General features: G+C 39.8%; 1 protein-coding gene across 4 annotated transcripts in view; it reads right to left on the bottom strand.

The window, feature by feature from the left end:
- Positions 1 to 272: 272 nt before the first annotated feature.
- enpp2 (ectonucleotide pyrophosphatase/phosphodiesterase 2) overlaps positions 273 to 18,613 on the bottom strand; it is a 39,152-nt gene continuing 20,811 nt past the window's right edge. The window contains exons 11-25 of one of the 4 annotated variants that reach the window (XM_039807284.1): positions 17,240 to 17,312; positions 16,990 to 17,098; positions 16,738 to 16,863; positions 15,741 to 15,772; positions 15,413 to 15,540; positions 13,033 to 13,108; positions 11,972 to 12,059; positions 11,682 to 11,851; positions 7,954 to 8,089; positions 6,773 to 6,912; positions 5,411 to 5,546; positions 4,584 to 4,661; positions 4,261 to 4,393; positions 3,188 to 3,341; positions 273 to 2,226 (exon numbers count right to left, since the gene is read on the bottom strand). In XM_039807284.1, coding sequence (XP_039663218.1) covers positions 2,056 to 2,226; positions 3,188 to 3,341; positions 4,261 to 4,393; positions 4,584 to 4,661; positions 5,411 to 5,546; positions 6,773 to 6,912; positions 7,954 to 8,089; positions 11,682 to 11,851; positions 11,972 to 12,059; positions 13,033 to 13,108; positions 15,413 to 15,540; positions 15,741 to 15,772; positions 16,738 to 16,863; positions 16,990 to 17,098; positions 17,240 to 17,312 — 1,750 coding nt within the window. In that variant the 3' untranslated portion in view covers positions 273 to 2,055. Of the gene's footprint in view, positions 2,227 to 3,187; positions 3,342 to 4,260; positions 4,394 to 4,583; positions 4,662 to 5,410; positions 5,547 to 6,772; positions 6,913 to 7,953; positions 8,090 to 11,681; positions 11,852 to 11,971; positions 12,060 to 13,032; positions 13,109 to 15,412; positions 15,541 to 15,740; positions 15,773 to 16,737; positions 16,864 to 16,989; positions 17,099 to 17,239; positions 17,313 to 18,613 lie in introns of those variants that run through there. The other 3 variants (XM_039807282.1, XM_039807283.1, XR_005639915.1) reach the window with 3 other exon arrangements.

An 18,613-nucleotide genomic window follows, 5' to 3' on the forward strand; every position in this document is an offset into this window, starting at 1 on the left:
GACCTACTCTATCTGTAAAGTGTCTTGAGATAACTCGTTATGATTTGATACTATAAATAAAAAAATAAATTAAAAAAATTAAAATTAAATATTGGAAATCAAAGAAAACACACAAATACAACCGACCAGCTAAAACATTAGCACTAGCAACCTGCATGAAATATATCTACATAGACACAATAAGCATGATTTACGTTTGTTGAGTTCAACTACAAAGCTGGCAATGCTATCACAAAAAAAATCTCTTTTCTCAAAATGTCATGTCATTTAAAGCAAATAGAAATAAAAAAGGAAGTGCTAAATGAAGGGAACAGTCCAAATGTATTTTTCCTCTCATAAGGTGGAAAATCATGAATGAGATGACACAGGCTGCAGTGTGAAAACGTATACTCCATCTTATTACTCTCTGCCATTGCGAAACATAAAAATTCAAATAAAGGAAAAAAAGGTGCAAAAGTTTCTTTGTGTTCAATGTTCTACAATGAATTCACATTCAGGCTGTAGCTCCAGGGTTTGAACCTTGCTAACTGTGGTTTCCATGTGCACAATGGTCCATGGGCACAGGATAAGCAGTGGCTGTATTTACACACAGACGTATCAGATAAACACATTCACTTTAAATGAGGAGCAGCACTGCAGACAGCTAGGAACACTACTGAAGAGGATTAGGGCCAGTGTTAAAAATGAAACTCATACAGTTTTCACATTGGCCAAAAACCTCTTCCATAAAACACAGAGTAGACTATCTTCTAAGATTATTCTACTCACGTTGTACTATCTTATTATTTACCCAAACTCTTATTGATTTCACCTTCCCTCTCACCATTGCTGTGTGACGGCTTAGCGCTGAGTCACTGCTGTTTTCAGGAGTCACACAGTTGTCTCCAGAAAACATTTTTATTGTTTTATTCAGTGAAAATGGCACTTCCACCAGTGTCCATCAGGTGGCAGTACTGGATAGAGGGACCGATCTTTTTTGTGTAGTACTGCTGGCTGGCTCATGTAGACGAATATGAAGCTGCTTTGTATTGTAGCTCAGATGCTTCACTGCTGCTGAGTACCCATGGCTCCACAGTGTGCAGCCCACAGCTGGAAGATGGACTAAAAAAAACAAACAGCTGGACTAACTTAATATGCACCACACTTCATTTTAGTAAAAAACACTGATTTATTGTGATGACATAAGCATGTCATCATAAGCATAAAGCATAAATAGGTATCACAGGTGGAAAATGTTTTAGGGAATACATTAATAATTAATTATCATTGACATTATTGTTTTTGTGCACGGAACAAAAAGTCAACACCACAACACAGAAACACACACACACACACACTAAGAAAATATCTTGAATTCAACATATACACACTGTACACACACAACAACATTTCATTCAAAAAATAAAGACAATTTCTTGTTAATCACTGAACATAATGAAAACAAAGTGTAATAATGAGTCAGCTTTATGTCCCACAGACCTGTGGAACCATCCTTAATACTGAGGTGATGCAGCTTTCTGCTACATTGTGACATGAACCCAAGGAAACTTCAGAGGTCTTAGAGGGCAGATGACCATATTTACACGATGATATTTACACGTTATGACACAAAATAACTGGTATAGATTCAATTCAGCCCTTTATCTATACAGTATATATACTGTATATACCCCTTGCTTATAAAAACTGCATACTAAAGTTAGACAAACTAAGCACTGTGTCTGCCAGAATAATATTGTATGTAGGTCATGTTGTTCCTGATGTTGATGTAATTTTATTGGATTTGAGTGCCGGTCATGTCTTTATATTTTCCTACTGCTCAACAGAATACAGTGGACAGTACCACAGCTAGTAGCTCAGTGGTGTTAAAGCTGGATCTTCATGGATGAAATGAATGAGATTAAACCAAATGCTCAGTGATCATGCAGCTGCGTCCAGCAGCCGTAGCATCCAGCGAGAGTGTAACGGAGATGATCACATCTCCTCCTTGTACCACATACATCCACCACGGTTGATAAAGATCAGCAACATTACTGTGAATGGAGCCAGCGGACGTCAGATCTCGCTCTCGTACGTGTGCATGTAGGTCTTGAGCGAGAGGATTTCGGCGTAGCTCCGGCTCGTTCTGCGGTACAGGTCCAAGCCCGTCAGGATCTCCACGTCTCGGACTCGAGCTGTGTGCATCTTCATCAGGTCCTCCACCCAGCGAGACTCGTCCTCCGAGCTCTGCGGGAGCACACAAACGTTAGCGCTCGTAACCCTCGAGAGATTTGGCTTTGAAGGAACATAAGTTCACACTGTCATGAGAGTGAGGTGAGAAAATCAATACCACTCTCATGTTTGTGTGTAAAGTACAGAGCTGGAGTCAGGATGTGGTGAGCCTAGCTTAGTAAAAAGATGGAAATCATGGGGAATCAGCTAGCCTAGCTCTGTCCAAAAGGGGAAAAAACACACGGACCAAACGCTCACTCAGGAACATGTTGTGTCTGGTTTGTTTGATCTGCACACCAACAGAAATGTAAAACAACAGTTTGTAGTTTCATTAGGCATTACATGCTGGAACTACGTCTTAGCGAACAACAGTGACTACGTGTTACATTGAGTTATCGCAGTGAGGTTGCCAGGTTTGCTGTGCCTGCACAGACACATGTGCTCACTGACTGTATCTGGCAACCCAGAGCTGGAGACACTGCACAGAAGTGCAAACTGTTGTTTGTCAAGAAATAGTTCCAACACATAACTTCCCCCAAAAAACTTTTCTTTTGTGTAAAGGTTAAAAATCAAAGATGGAAATCATGTTGGTTATTTTTTTACTTTGGACAGAGCCAGGCTAGCTGTTTCCCCACTACGCTAAGCTAGGCTAACTGCATTCTGACACAGACATGGGATTGATATCAATCTTCTCATCCTATTCTAATAAGCTTTTCTCTTAGTTTTCAGTTCCATTATCATTTTTCTCCATTATCATTTACAGCTTGTATCCTGTTTACATTTAAATATGTTCAAATTAAATATTCAAATATGTGATTTTGATTTTACTATGAAATCTTTTCTGGACATTTAATCAGTTTATTTAGATTCTGTTCTGTATTCAGGTGAAAGGATAATGCAAAATTTCAATTTTTTATTTCTGAGTGGAGTATCCATAGCTGGTCTCTATGGGAGTGTTATTAAAGTTATTCCTTACGTTGCAGGTCTCGTCGTTGCTGGCTCTGTGTGGCAGGATGAAGGCAGCACTGCTCAGCGGCCCGCTACACGAGTCTGCGGCCTGAGTGAAGTCTAAGCAGCTGGTCAGGACCACGAAGTAGTGCGTGGGGACGGGTAATGTCCCACTCACATACCTGCAATAAAGGTCCAACAAAAGACTTGAGCTCTCACTTTACATATAAAGCATTATCTTTGTATGCAATGCTCAATATCTGATCATAAGAACAAAGAGAATCAATTTAAACTTGATCAGGAGGAATCATGATATGTTAATTGTTTTCTAGTCTCGCATTGCCAGAGCTTTTATTGCTCTGGTTTATTGGCATTTCTTTAAACCAATCACAATCGTCTTGGGCGGCGCTAAGCACCGGACTCGATGGTGTTTCTTCAAAATAGCCTCGGGAAGGAACTTGTTTTGGTGGAACGTGTACGTTCAAAAGTAGTTTTAGTCGTGCAACAGAAAACTCCGATTGGACAGATAGTCTAGCTAGCTGTCTGGATTTACCCTGCAGAGATCTGAGAAGCAGTTAACCATAGTCCTCATGAATCCACCGGAGGTTAGAACGGCAACACAAAGAAAGAGGAAGGGGACGGACATCTGGCCGAAATGAGGGACATGCGGCAGACTTTCCGGCAGCACCAGAGCAATCCCCTAAATGAATAGTCGTTTATAAACTAATTATTTACTAATGCTCTGTAGCTGCTTATTCATGGGTTGAGTCCTCCTCATGCATCGATATGAACCATAATGCTCATGTATGGCTGAGATCTATAGGACTGATAATTATTCTAATCTTAACACATCCAGCAACTGACACTGTAATGTGTATTACATTTTTTTTTAAACTAAAGACTGAATCCTACACGAACATTTCAACCTTTAAAAAAGTGCGTGTAGCTCTGTAACTCTTACTCTCTGTGGTAAACGCCACCTGTTTAACCACAGCCTACAACCTCCTTTAGCTTAACAACAGTAATTCTGTAAAGTGTCCTTGGGTTTCTTGAAAGGCGCTATATAAATAAAAGTTATTATTAATATATTATTAGTATTACTCTTTTATCTTCTCAGCCGAGTCGCTGACACCATCATAGTTGTAGTCAAATATGGGTCCAACGAGCACATTCACTCCGTTTCTCTCGGTGGCATATTTCTTCACCAGTGCTCTCTGGAAGTAACTCCATATTCCTGAGGGAGAGAGGTGGAGGAGAGTGGAAACAGAGAGACAGACGGAGAGGCAAAATGAGAGTGAAACAGGGAAGATGGGATGTAATGCAGTGATTGCATTGCATTCCATCAGCACTGATTTGGTAAAAGCACAAGGTTTCAACAGGACTCCAGACATCTTGAAGAAACTTCTAATCACTGGTGGACTTACTTTTGAACGCAGGATACATGGGAACGGTGTTGGTGATGAGGACGGCATCATATTTTTTGTCTATGGCTGAGGATAACTCTGTTAATAAAGAAAAGAATGAAATGTGATTAAAAACAATTCCAGGTACAGTGATGTTGTTGGATCTCAGCGATGAAGCTGCTGAGTAAAATGATATTATACCAGATAGGGATGCTAAGACTAGAAAAAACATGACACACCCAGCAGAAGTTGTGTTAGCAGTGTAGAGCCTTTGTTCAAAGCTATAACAATATAAGCCAACATATCAGCGTAGGGTTAGTTGTCAACCATTAAATTAATCCCCAACTATTCTGATAATCGATTAATCAGTTTGAGTCAAAACGTGTGTGATGTCAGCTTGTTAAATGTGAATATGTTCTAGTTTCTTCTCTCTTCTGTGACAGGAAACTGAATATCTTTTGAGTTGTGGACAAAACAAGACATCTGAGGTCGTCATCTTAGGCTTTGGGAAACACTGATCCACATTTTTCACCATTTTCTGACATTTTAGACACCAAACGACTAATCCATTCATCCAGGAAATTATCCACACATTAATCGACAAAGAAAATAATCGCTAGTTGCAGCCCTATATCAGTAACTAATTATTATTCCTACAATCAATTAACAGATCTTTTATTTTTCTTAATGATCATGTAGTTTGAAAATATAAAAAAATATCATCACATGTATTGGAGCCATACTTCCAAACAATCCACGACCCCAAATTATCAATTTAACATGAAAATGAACATGCAAAATATTGATTGGATTGTGTGACAGTGTGTGTGCTGCGGAGGTGGACTCACGTGGCGGGAACAGGAAGGCGTAGCTGATCTGTCTGTCGGATCTGTAGTTGGTACAGGACTGACTGTAGGCTGGAGGGACTCTGCTGTCAGCTCGCACACAGTTGGACAGGGCTTCAGGCAGAGGGGACACTTCCACCTACACACACACACACACACACACACACACAGAGGACACAGGTCAACTAGCCTATATCTACGACGTTTCATTTCTGGGATTGTTCAGGTGCCACCGGAAGATCTCCCAGATGTCCGTCCCCTTCCTCTGTCTTTGTGTTGGTGTTCTAAACTCCGGTGGATTTGTGAGGACTATGGTTAACTGCTCCTCAGATCTCTGCAGGGTAAATCCAGACAGCTAGCTGGACTATCTGTCCAATCTGAGTTTTCTGTTGCACAACTAAAACTAATTTTGAATGTACAAACACACAACAAATATTTCTGATTTTAAACAAAAACAGTCATGTCCTAGAAAACAGTCACTTTCATCCACTGCTATGTCTGAAAACGTCCCTGATAACCATTTCATCTTCAAACACATTGTAAAAGAAAGCAACATCATCAGATATCAACTTTTAGTAACAATTACATATAATCTAATATGAATAATGTAACAGTTAGGGGTCTAACCACAGATGTGTCCATTAAAACATGAGACCACTTGGCCAATGGCTGTTGGTTGGTCAAGACAGTGGTTTCCAAAGTGGGGTCCCTCAGGGTGTTCCAGGGGGTCCCCAGCAAAAAGAAGAATCATTTATTTTTTTCCACTATAATTTTGACAATAGTTCCATCCATAAGTAACACAATGCAAAAAAGTATGACTGTTTTTGTCATGAGGTGATACACTTAATGTAATGTAGTTAAACATCTAAAAGCAAAAAAAAGATGGGGGGGACCCTTGGAGGAAATATTATCAAAAAAAAGTGGGGTCCGTGGTCAGTTTAGGGGTCCTTCATGTGAAAATGTTTGGGAACCACTGTTTGAATATGTCAGTCACACATATCTTTATCAAATAATAGCAAATATTAAGATCTGAACATATTCCAAAATCACCAAAATATCTGTTTAGAAATCTTTAGTCTAATCTGTGTATTTATAGAAGAGAGTTGTGTGTCCTTCTGTAACTATGTCTGTGGAGCCACGTTTGAAAACCTCAGAGCCGATGTTCGGAAGGTAAAATTAGTTTTTTTATGCTGGTTCTGGATCCTAAGTTCTTCAATATGTTTGTCTTTAAATTAATAATCATACTAATGAATCAATCGGTTTCCTATTGGTGTATGAGACTGCCATGCTGTCGTCTAAATGTTTTTCAGGTTGTTTGCTGACAGTAAATATTCACAATAAGGTCCAGCAGCACATGAGGAGTACCTGTCTGCTGACGGAGTAGGATGTCCAGAGAGGCATGGAGAGAGCCTCGCTGTAGCCGCTGATGAAGTCACTGTGGTGGAGGATGGAGTATTTGGTACGGAAGAGTACAGCAGGCCGACCGTACGGCAGGTTCCTGCTGTCTGAGAGGAAGAGCACAGAGGGACACAGCGCAGGTGTGTAACACCACACGTTTACACCGAAGTGAACCAACTGCAACATGTGGAAGCTAAAATCCATGAGAATGCAAAGGATCATGATGCAGGTTTACTTGGGACATGGTGGATCATTTACTGCATTTACAATTTCTTTTCTCAATTACTGTATTTACTGTATAAGAGCATAGACTGTAAAAATAATGGACGAAGTTTCCAGGTCTGAGAAGTGAAGCCAAAGCTGAAGCTCCTTAAAGCTGCGTTCTCTCTAACTTCCAGCAGGGGGAGACTCCACTGGCTCCAAAACAGAAGTCTGGTTTTATAGAAGTCTATGAGAAAATGAGCCTACTTCTCTCTTGATTTATCTCAGTAAACATTTTCATAATGCGTTTATGGCCACAATCTCTAGTTTCAAGTCTTCTTCAATACAGCATGATGTTCATTTAGTAAATGATGGTTCCATTTATTGTAAAATAGAGGATAAAGGAGGGGATGCTTTAGGACCTGTCAATCAGGACAGATGCTTAGCGATGCTAACACCGGGGACATTAAAATAGACCTCAACTTTTTTTGGCTGTTGTCTGTGTTTTTGTCTCAAACTTTGACATCACTGTGTGTTTTCACTTCAGCAAAGTTAAGTGGAACATTTTGATCACCTAAAAAGGTCTTGTTCACTGTTCTGCCAACCAAACTAGCATTAGTGTTAGCATTAGCTGGTAACTTAAGGTAAAGTTAGCAGATTTTCTGGCGGTAGTCCACTCCACTGGATGACTTGCTTTGAAAATCTGCAACATTCCCCCTTTAGCGTTTAGCTTAGCGCAGCACTATTGCAACACTGGCTTGGCTGCGTCATCCTCCCCCGCTCCACCCTCTTGTGAAAAATCTTAACGTTCGATTTCAAACTAAGATGGCGATGCCTGTATTGCCAAAATCGAGGCTTCAAAACGTCAGGGATGCTACGTCCATTTGTTTTTTTACAGTCTATGTATAAGAGACAGGTCATTCTCAGTAACATCATGACAGACTGACCATCAATAGCTTGCCTCAGTCGCTGGTTTAGCTCCTCCACTTTGTTCTGTAAGAGACAGAGCCAGAGTGACTCCAGGTTATAGCCTCGTACAAGGGTCACTTTCAAACTTCTCTGGCCCCTACTTTTTACACGCAACTGCAAAAAGATCGGAGATTGAAACAATCTCTTGCCAGAGATCTACATGGGAATCACAAACACAGCATAGATAAGGTGAAACGCTGCAGAGAGGGGCTGGCTCCAACTCACTTTCAATCCAAGCCATTCAGGAAGAAGATCTCAGAAATACTTTGAAAATGTCTGGACGGAGAAGTCTAATGGGAAGGATAAGCCTTAATGAAATGAGCGATTGCCTTTTCGTGAGCAAATTAACGACAGATTCTGTTTAAATGACTTGGCTTGATAGTGAGTTGACACCCACTCTGCAGCAGAAAGCAAAGATGCAAAAATGTTATTGAAGTTTTTAAGGAAGCTGAATAGAAGAAACAACAAAGCAATCAGGTATTTAGATACATGTTCACAAGTCAAACATTCACAGGCACATAATAAAGTAACCATGTAGATGATTCTTTTTACAGGTCCTCTGTGTAAAATATTACCTGCACTTAAAAGCTAAACAGACATCATCTGTACTCCAAACCCCTTTCCTTGCTGTTTGGCCCTCCTGCGCGCTACAGCTACAAACATTTCGCCATGAAAAATAAACCCATTCAAATACCTTTAACACTTTATAATAACCATCATTAGTATATGGTAAATTGATAGTTAATTCATCTTGGCAAACAGTCATTTTACTGTTGACAAACAATGCAATTATAATTAATAATTTACTAATTATTAGTAGTGCTGTTAATTAACAGTTTATTGTTACACACATTATATCCCTCATATACTATATTAGGTATCAGGTAATGATTAAAAAATGTTTGTAAACCTTTAAGAAACCATTTTTAAAACATCTATAAACATTACATATATAGATGGACCAGATATTCCTAACACTTTGTCAGTGGTTACTAGTTGGTTTGTAAACTGTCTATAAACAGTGTCTGGATGGTTATTATAAAGTTGCAACAGATTACTATAATACCTTGTTAAGTACCGGTAGTTAATAAATACTTTGTAAACCATCTGTAAACATTATTTAGATAGATAGTTAACACTTTGTCAGTGGTTAGTAGTTGGTTTGTAAACCGTCTATAAACAGTGTCTGGATGGTTATTATAAAGTTGCAACAGATGGCTATAATACCTTGTTAAATAGTTAATAAATAGTAAGTGCTTGGTAAAGCAATGATACATTATTTCCCCTTCATTAAATTATATAAAAAATTATCTATATACATGTTTGTTAACAGTAAAATGACGGTTTGCCGACAGTTAAATGACAATTAACTAAAGATGAATTAACTATCAATTTACCATCTATTAATGATGGTTATTATAAAGTGTTACCGTTTCCAATACCTTCACTATATGAACCTTTGAATTAGTTTCCATGCTCATTTGACCTTTGTTCAGTTTACACCTCACAGTAGTTCAGGAATCAGCTGTAAACTCTTGTATTCAGAATCGTTTGTCCCCTAGTACCAGGGTTCTACACAATTTCCTATTCTTAGACAAACCAAATATAATGACTCTTCAGAGCAGCCAGTAATGGATTTTGAGTTACAGATCGCTTTTAGCAGCCAAAAAAGTCAACAGATCACATGAGCAATAAGATTAACCAACTGATCCTCATGGCTCATCTCAATCCAAAGATGTCTTTGGACGGAATGGAGGGATGGTGGATAGCTCCGTATAGCTCCTTCATATCTGTAATATCAAAGTATTACAAAACACCAGTTTGATAATTCCGGGACTACAGACGACCTTATAACTATATCTGGTACAATAAATGAATTGTGCTTTGTCCCTCACCAGATGTACAGTGCTGGCATGAAGCCAGCCGTTTGACTGTGATCACAGCAGTGGGAGCTGTAACATTAGGTGCTACCCTGGAGGTCATGATATACAGGAGAAGTTTGAGAACATGCTGACTGGCAGTTTTACCAACAGTTATAGTATTTTATCATTTTTAGAGAATCAACCACAACTATATCACAGAAAAACTGCCTTGCTGCATAGACTCAACAAATTCCCTTGCATCATCATTATCATAACAACAAAGTAATACTGGATCCTTTTTGGAAATTGGCTTGTTGATCACCTAAAACATACAAAAGTTACCAAATGCATCCATGTGTCACCATCAGCTGCAGTGCTCCATGCTAACACTTGATACTACACTTTGCATGGGGACGATCATCACACTGCCCTCACTAAGAGGAAACTGGCCTGACCTGCACATTAATATTGACTCAGTGTCGAATGAATCGATCAAACAAAGTGATAAGTACAGAAGTGAGGAAAGAGAGTTACACTGACGTTAATGCTGCTTGTTTTGTTCCTTATCTTAATATCTATATAAAGTAGGACGTAAACTGGAGCAGTATTTTTGTATTATTTATAATGGTCTGTTTGACTTATCTTGTTTGACTGTGATTTAGATGTTGTAAAGACTGGGGGTAGGATCTGTTGGATAAGGGCTTCTACCTATCCCTTTTCGAACGGGTCGAGTATTATGTTTTATTTTTTTTATTAACCTGTTGTCAGTTTGCCAGTTGACCACACTTCAGGGACAAGCAATCTGAAAACTACTATCTGTGTTACCAGTGATTTGCTGCAGATGCTCATGGTCCCACAGATAAGGGCTATTTCTCAGTAACATCAGGCCTGATGTTTCTCCTGGTCTTATCATCTTGTATATAAATCTTCCCAATGTCATATATTATAAATATAAGTTTAAGAATTATAGGATAATTCCAGTTTTTTACAACTTTAATGTTATTTTTGTAATGCTGCTTCCAGTTGTGATAACATTTTACCACCAAAGCATTAGCTGAGATCTACAGTAGGAACGTCTACATGCACACTAGTATTCCACTATTTTTCTGAATATGACAATATTCAAAAAAATATTCATGTAAACAGCATATTCCGTTTGGATATTCCGAATATGGCCTTTTTCTGAATGTAGCATTTTCCAGTTAAGATGCATTTTTTGGATGCAGTGCATTTAAAATCTTCTTTCAACAGTTTGAAGGGCTGTGGTAGAGATGCATGGCCAAAAGAAAAGAAGGAGAAACACAGCAACCTTCAATCATTATGAAAGACCTGGATATCAACAGGTTTTTGGATATGCCCAAACATTGCAGCGCAGCTGGTTGAAGGAATGAAAGAGGGACGCTGTGATCGCTCGGTCCAACAAGTTCGCCACCGCTGGAAAACTGGATAAAAAAAATCCTGTTTTGCACGGCTGCATGTAAACAGAAATATTAGTGAAATATTGACTTTCATTAGCCATGTAACCAGCTTAGTCGGAATATGATCTTTTTCAGAATAAGGGCAAAACCCGGAATAATAGCTAATGACAAAGTATTCCTAGAACTCAGCAGTTACTTTGGTGAATACAATATTACCATAGAATGTTCAAACTAATCAAATAAATAAAATAAACTGAATCATTAATCCGTGGCAGGTGATGAAGACCAGGATGCTTTTGGTTTTACTGCTGTTATCACTCATCTAAGTAGCCTGGTTCGACAAGCCAATCTCCTAAAAAGTAGTATTCCTGTCAGCAGTGAACAGGAAACCGGGCCCACGTCTGCCACTGACTCTTCATGACTGACCTTGTCTTCGCAGCTGCAGCCCAGGTCCTCTTTACCCCCATCAACCAGACCAGAGGCCGCTGGCCTAGAAACCTCCTCCGGCATGGTGGGCCTGTAGGGGGGGCTTCTCAGCAGGTGGTTCAGACTGCCATGGGTTCCGTTATTGGGAGCTGGTTTCAGACCCAGAAGATCTGAGAGTGGGAGAATCAGTGAGGTGGACGCACATAAACCACTAACATATTCATTAAAACACACCGTGGCTGGTCCAAGAGGAGTAGAATCAAACACATGCACACAAAAATATGCCTTACCACACATGACATTATAAAGCTCAATGTTTTCAAAGGCTGGAACTTTAGTCTTGAATTTAAATGTAGGTCCATACCCCAAGAAAATAGTCTGAAAGTAAAAGTTGAGGGCACAAGTTATAAATAGATATGTTACAATAAATAACAACAGTGTCAGATTTAGACCTAATACTTGTGTAAATATTCAGGGTCAATAATGGGAATCAGCATGGTGTTGCGCAAAGAAAAACATTACTTCCGGGTAGACAAATGGGCAGTTGATTTGTGAAACGGGCAAACTTGTTCATTTCTGTTGTCATTTTCAGCCATAACTGTAACGCTGAAAGATATATAGTTAAACACGGTGTTCTGACCTATCAGTGGTCACTGCTCTGACACACACACACACACACACACACACACACACACACACACACACACACACACACACACACACACACACACACACACACACACACACACACACACACACACACACATTGTAGCGTTGTCAGCCAAGGTGGTTTGTTTTCTTTTTCACACTTTCACAGTCCTGATGACTTCATGGTTGACTTTGTGTCCCTGAATCACTGCAGTAAGTTTCGTCACTGCTTTACATCAAACGCCTGTCAGAGTGGGGTTTTCTTTTTACACGGGTGTGGATGGGAACAGCACATCCTAAAACTTTTCAGCACTACATGTGTTAATGATGCGTTGGTAGCAGCCGACGTGGACATAGAATGTGTTGTTAAGTAAAGCATTTTCAGCACATGGTGTTCCAACCTATCAGTGGTCTCTGCTGAGCTTATTTTCTGTCCTGTGTCGTCTTTGGTAAAACAAATCTAGCGTTAGGAACAGCAACATGTCAGCGTCGGTCGAACTGACTGCTAGTGTAAGTGCTGTCAGTTTCTGTAGTCTGTGGTCCAACAGCTAAATTAGTGTTGACATATGAAAGCATTAAACATGCAGTTTCTACCCGGAAGTTATTGTAAACAAATATTGTGATTGGCTCTATAACATCACGTTACAATCTATGTTGCTGCACTGGATAATAAAAGCCTGCCACTATAGATCATCAAGAGTACCTGCATGCTGTTGATCTTATTGTCATATCCATGGTCCCCAGAGAAGCCACAGTGCCTCTTCCCTTCCGGAGCTTTCCTGGAATGAATAGTATGAATCATAGATCAGAATTTGGTTGATGCACATTGACCACATATTGAACATGAAGATTTCGCAAACAAAAGTCCAATCACAAGCTGCGATACAAGCTAAAATATTGCATATCACAGCAACCACTGTTTCTGTCATTTGCTGCAGTTCTAAAAGATGCCCATCATCTGTGTCAAACGGTGGTCAAATCAGTCAAATAGAGATAGAGAACAACTTTAAAAACAATTTGCAATCTAGAACTTCTATCATGAACAAACTTTTCAGGATTAGTGGTACCTAATGTGTTGAATCTCTTTCAGTTCCTAAGTAAAGTACGTTTTTGAATGTTTTTGTGACCAAAAGAGGAAGAAAAAGTACAAACACACTGACATACTTCCATGTGATCTCAGGGTGCATGCCACATTAAGTCACATTGCACTTAAGAAGTCATTAAAACAACAAAACTAATTACTACATTAATCTCAAGGGGTTTGGATATGCAGATGGTTTCGAAAGACCTGATGCAGTGGGTTGTCAGGTCCACAAAGGTTTTAAAGGGTTAAATCGTGGTAACAGTTGAACTGCAATATGTTGTCAGTATTCAGCTACTTTAGCCCTCAGCCCAGGACAAGCACCCCTTCACACAACCCAGGCCTCAAAAAAACAGCCACTTTTTACTAAGTGTCCATTAAAACACTGCTTCCCGTTATACACCTTTATGTGTGTGTGTGTGTGTGAGTGTGTGTGTGTGTGTGTGTGTGTGTGTGTGTGTGTGTGTGTGTGTGTGTGTGTGTGTGTGTGTGTGTGTGTGTGTGTGTGTGAAGCCACAAGCATGTTAAAAATGTAAATGGGACAGGGAAATAACTTAGTGTTTCATTTGGTGTGAATAGTGGTCAGACATTGACTGTGTGTGCTTGTGCGTGTGCGTGTGTGTGTGTGTGTGTGCGTGCGTGCATGCATGCGTGCGTGTGTTTGTGTGTGTGTATAAACGCTCTGACACTCTGCTCAAAGCTCCGGTACCAATGATTAGACCGTCTGTCTATCTGGTGAGCTGCACAGAAACCTCAAAGATCTCTTTCATTTAGCAGCTGTGTGTGTGTATGTTTGCATGTGTGTGCGTATCACACACACACACACACACACACACACACACACACACACACACACACACATACTGTATATATGTAGCGTTGTCAGCCGAGGTGGATTGTTTTCTTTTTCCCTTTCAGTCCTGATGACTTCATGGTTGACTTTGTGTGCCTGAATCACTGCAGTAAGTTTCGTCACTGCTTTACATCAAACGCCTGTCAGAGTTGATTTTAGCAAGTCATTAACGTTTTAGCAGCTGCACTTTAAAAAAAGATTTTTTTACACGAGTGTGGATCGAACAGCACATCCTAAAACTTTTCAGCACTACATGTGTTAATGATGCGTTTGTAGCAGCCCACGTGGACATAGAATGTGTTGTTAAGTAAAGCAAGATGTGCAATAAAAAGCTTCAGTGACGCGTGGGCTGAAAACGCCACATCTACACTGACTGCACAGAACATTTGAGCCCTTCCTGGTACTGTAGATACAGCAACAAATTCAAACTAAATTGGTTAGAATTTCTGGAGAACTTCTTTAAAAATTGAATTATGGGGGTAAAATCTGAAGTTACAAGGAGCACCTTATTGACATTTATTTATCCTCACTGCAGTACTGCAGTTTGTGTGTGTGATGTCTGTGTGTCCTGGTTTGGCTAAGTTATCAACCTGACGTGTGTCAGGTTGGTCGGGATGTAACATACACCGATGTGGATCGATATATTGATACAATGATCAACGATTCAATATCATCAGTGCAAAGTGAAAATATATATTTTTTTAAATATGTTAATATATTTTTTTTAATTGTGCAGATAGACAGGAAAGGGGGAGAGAGAGGGGATGACCTGCAGTAAAGGGTTGCAGGTACATATCATCCTTAAGATGCACCTTAATTTGAAATTCCCACTTTATATTTATTCTTTTTTGTTTTGTTTTTCCTTTTAAATGGCTGAAAGAATCAAATTGTCAAATCATATTTTAGTTGCTTTTTGTGAGTTGATAAATAATAAATGTAACTGAATGTGTTAAATGGGCGTTAATTATATCGTCTCATATCGATTGCAGGCTTCTGAATCGAATTGGATCTAATCGTGGCAGATATCATATACATATCAGCAAATATTGTATTGTTATCCAAAGAAGATTTTCATTCTTCAAACAAAAATCTGCAGATTCTGTTTGGGTCTGGTTATTTGTGCTTCCTGTTGTAGTGGTCCTACTGTACCTGGCAACGTGCCACTTCCTCTCCACCAGCAGGTGAATGTCTTCGATGCGTCGGTTGTTGGCGTAGTGCAGTCTCTTAGGCAGGTGCTGCTTCAAGTACGGCTTGAAGTGCTGGTCTGCCTTTTTACACTGGAACAAAGAAACAATCATTTCGATCCTGTAAGAGCCAATCAAAAATGCGGCAGACGCATCACCACTCAGAATTGCATGTTCCACCTTATTTGTGCAACAATAGTAGAACTCTCTTCTTATCAAAATGTACTAAATTCTCAATCAGTACTTTTTCACTTGTTCACACAGTATATTTTCCATTCAAGTCTGAGACTTACTGTTAGATTTGCAACAACAGCCTTGGGGTTATCTGAAAAAAAAAGAACATGGTCAGAGCAGATACAACTGTTGCAAAGCATTTACCTTCCCAACAAAGCAACATACAGTACTGAACTGTGTATTTTAACAGTTCACTCTCAGAAAAAAAACACCAACTGTGTACTACTGAGAAGGGGGTTGGTAGGACATGTAGACATCAAGAAGATAAAACGTGGCTTTGGTCGGACACAGCACTCTAACAACCATGTTTCCAGTGTGCAGTGACTACGTTTACATGCACATATTATTCCGTTTTTTGCCCTTATTCTGAAGAAGACAATATTCCGACTAAGCTGTTTCCATGGCTAATGAAGTGAAAAGGTTTTCCAGCGGTGGTGGACTTGTTGGACCGAGTGAACACAGCCTCCCTCTTTCATTCCTTCAATCAGCTTCTTGAAAAGGTTGGCACTGCTTTTGGCCATGCATCTCTAACGCAGCCCTGCAAACTGTTGGCTGTTAGCAACGCTCAGAGCTGACGTAAACAGGCAAGTGGCCGTAAACGGTCACAAACTGCAGTAAAACCCCGGATTGAGACGCAGATTCTGAATGCGCTGTATATGTCCAAAGACCCCAAAACACTTGAATAATACCGACATATCCCACGTCTTCATCGGAAAATGCTATATTCAGAAAAGTGTGTTATTCAGAATATCTAAACAGAATATGCTGTTTACATTACCTGTTTCAAATCCGGAATATTGTCATATTTGAAATAATAGTGGAATATTAGTGTGCATTTAAACGTACTCAGTGATAGCCAAGGATTTTTGTTGGTGCCTTTTAATCATAGATATATACACTTTAATGATTATGTCTGTGTCTATGTTTGATGAGGAAGGTCTAACTGACCAAAAGCTCTGAACACAATGAAGTCTACATGAGTCAGAGCACAGAAATCTTAAATAACATTAAGTGATAACATTCTCTATCATAAGCTTTTCTCTTGGCCTCTCTCACATTTCGGGTTGTTGGGGTATCTTGAGCGTATTCTGCCTAGAGACCCCGGGATGAGGATGATGTCATCAACGTTGGTCATGTAGTTACTGAGGAACTCGGTACGATCACAGTGGGCTTCCTCCATACCTGAGAGCACACAGGAGCATGTGTGATTGGCTGGTGAAACCTATAATGAAGTGAATGGAAATGCTTTTGTGCGTGCGTGCGTGCGTGCGTGCATAGGTGTGTGTGTGTGTGTGTGTGTGTGCGTACCATGATCCCCCACCAGGATGATGTTGACACAACGGTGCAGTTTCATCTGTTTAAGTCCGTCCATCAGTTGGCCAACAATTCTGTCAATCATCCTCAGAGGGTTGTTCAACTGAAACACAGAAAAGGAGTCACAACCCACACACACACACACACACACACACACACACACACACACACACACACACACACACACACACACACACACACACACACACACACACACACACACACACACACACACAGTACTCACTTCTATGCTCATGGGTCCCATTTTGTGTCCATATATGTCTGGTTGTTCAGAGTGCATGGCGTAAACGTAGGGCCTGAAACAAGATGCAAGTCACACTGCAGATGTGTTTGTTTGTGGTCCTGATAGTAATAATCAATAATAATCCCTTTTCTTTACAGTGCTTCATTTGATAGCAGCAGCAGTACTGTCACTGACTGAAGCAGTAATGGCAGCAGCAGCCACAGTATGTACAGCTGCAACTACAGTTAGTATAGTGGCAGTAGAAGTAGAAGGCCACAGTACTAGCAGTAATAACAGAGGTAGTAGTTGTAGCAGCAATGGTATCTGTGATAGTAGTAGCAGTTGTAGGATTATTATTATCAATACATTTAGAAACAGAGTGATACATATACAGATACAGAACATTCCTGGTGAATACTTCAGAAGGTTATCCAACAACACTTACAGCTGAAAAAGGACAGGTCCAAGGCACTCACAGTTCAAAAGCCTCTATCTGAAAAGCCTTAGAAGGCTGTTTGTGCCGCTACGCGTGGGTTGTTACCCAGCTCTTTTTAATGTACTAACCATTTCAATATGAAATAGCCATTCAAATAAAGGATTTTTAACTACTGCAAGAAGAGTGCCTTGGACCTGTCTTTTTTTAACTTTTGTGTTCCCTTCCAAAAAAAAACCTTCATGATTTGTCCGAACTTCTGAGCACCTCAGACCTTTTTTCTTCTAAACACTTTTCTTCTAAACGCTGATTGGCAGCTATTTCATGATCATCAACGGCTTTTCTCCACTGAACAAAAATGAGAAAGTTTTATCATCAGCGGTTATAATGGTAACAGAGGAGCATAATAAAGCTACTTTCAGACCAACAACAAAAAAAAATGCTGGTTGTGTGGTGGTGGGAGTGTCACTGAAACAGCCCATTTGTGTGACGTCTTGTTTTGTTATTTAACCCCCTAACGTAGCACAAGTAGACTTTATATTTCACAGTTACTGTTTTCCTTCAGATCGTATTTAGATCTCACATTTCCGACCACATTTGAAGGTAGCTTCATTTCAGAGATAGAGAGAAAAGACACGAGCGAGACAGATCGACTGTGCTTTGTTGTTGTTGTGGAAACATTCAGCTATTACCCAAACTCCCGGGCAGTTCAGTGCTTGTGTTTGGTGTTTTAAACCTTTTGTCGCTGCCCGATGTGAGTCGAGTGTAGATGTGAGTCGAGTGTAGATGTGAGTCGCGCATGCTCAGATTTAAACGGTTTACGGCATAATGTGTGTGAAATTTGTGAAATCCATAAAATAATAAACTTTTCTCTTTATATACAATAACAGAAGATGGAAATCATTTCAAAAACGTTTTAGCTATCTATGATTGTTTGATTG

Source organism: Perca fluviatilis, chromosome 7 (assembly GCF_010015445.1).
Source record: "Perca fluviatilis chromosome 7, GENO_Pfluv_1.0, whole genome shotgun sequence".
Lineage (NCBI taxonomy): Eukaryota > Metazoa > Chordata > Actinopteri > Perciformes > Percidae > Perca > Perca fluviatilis.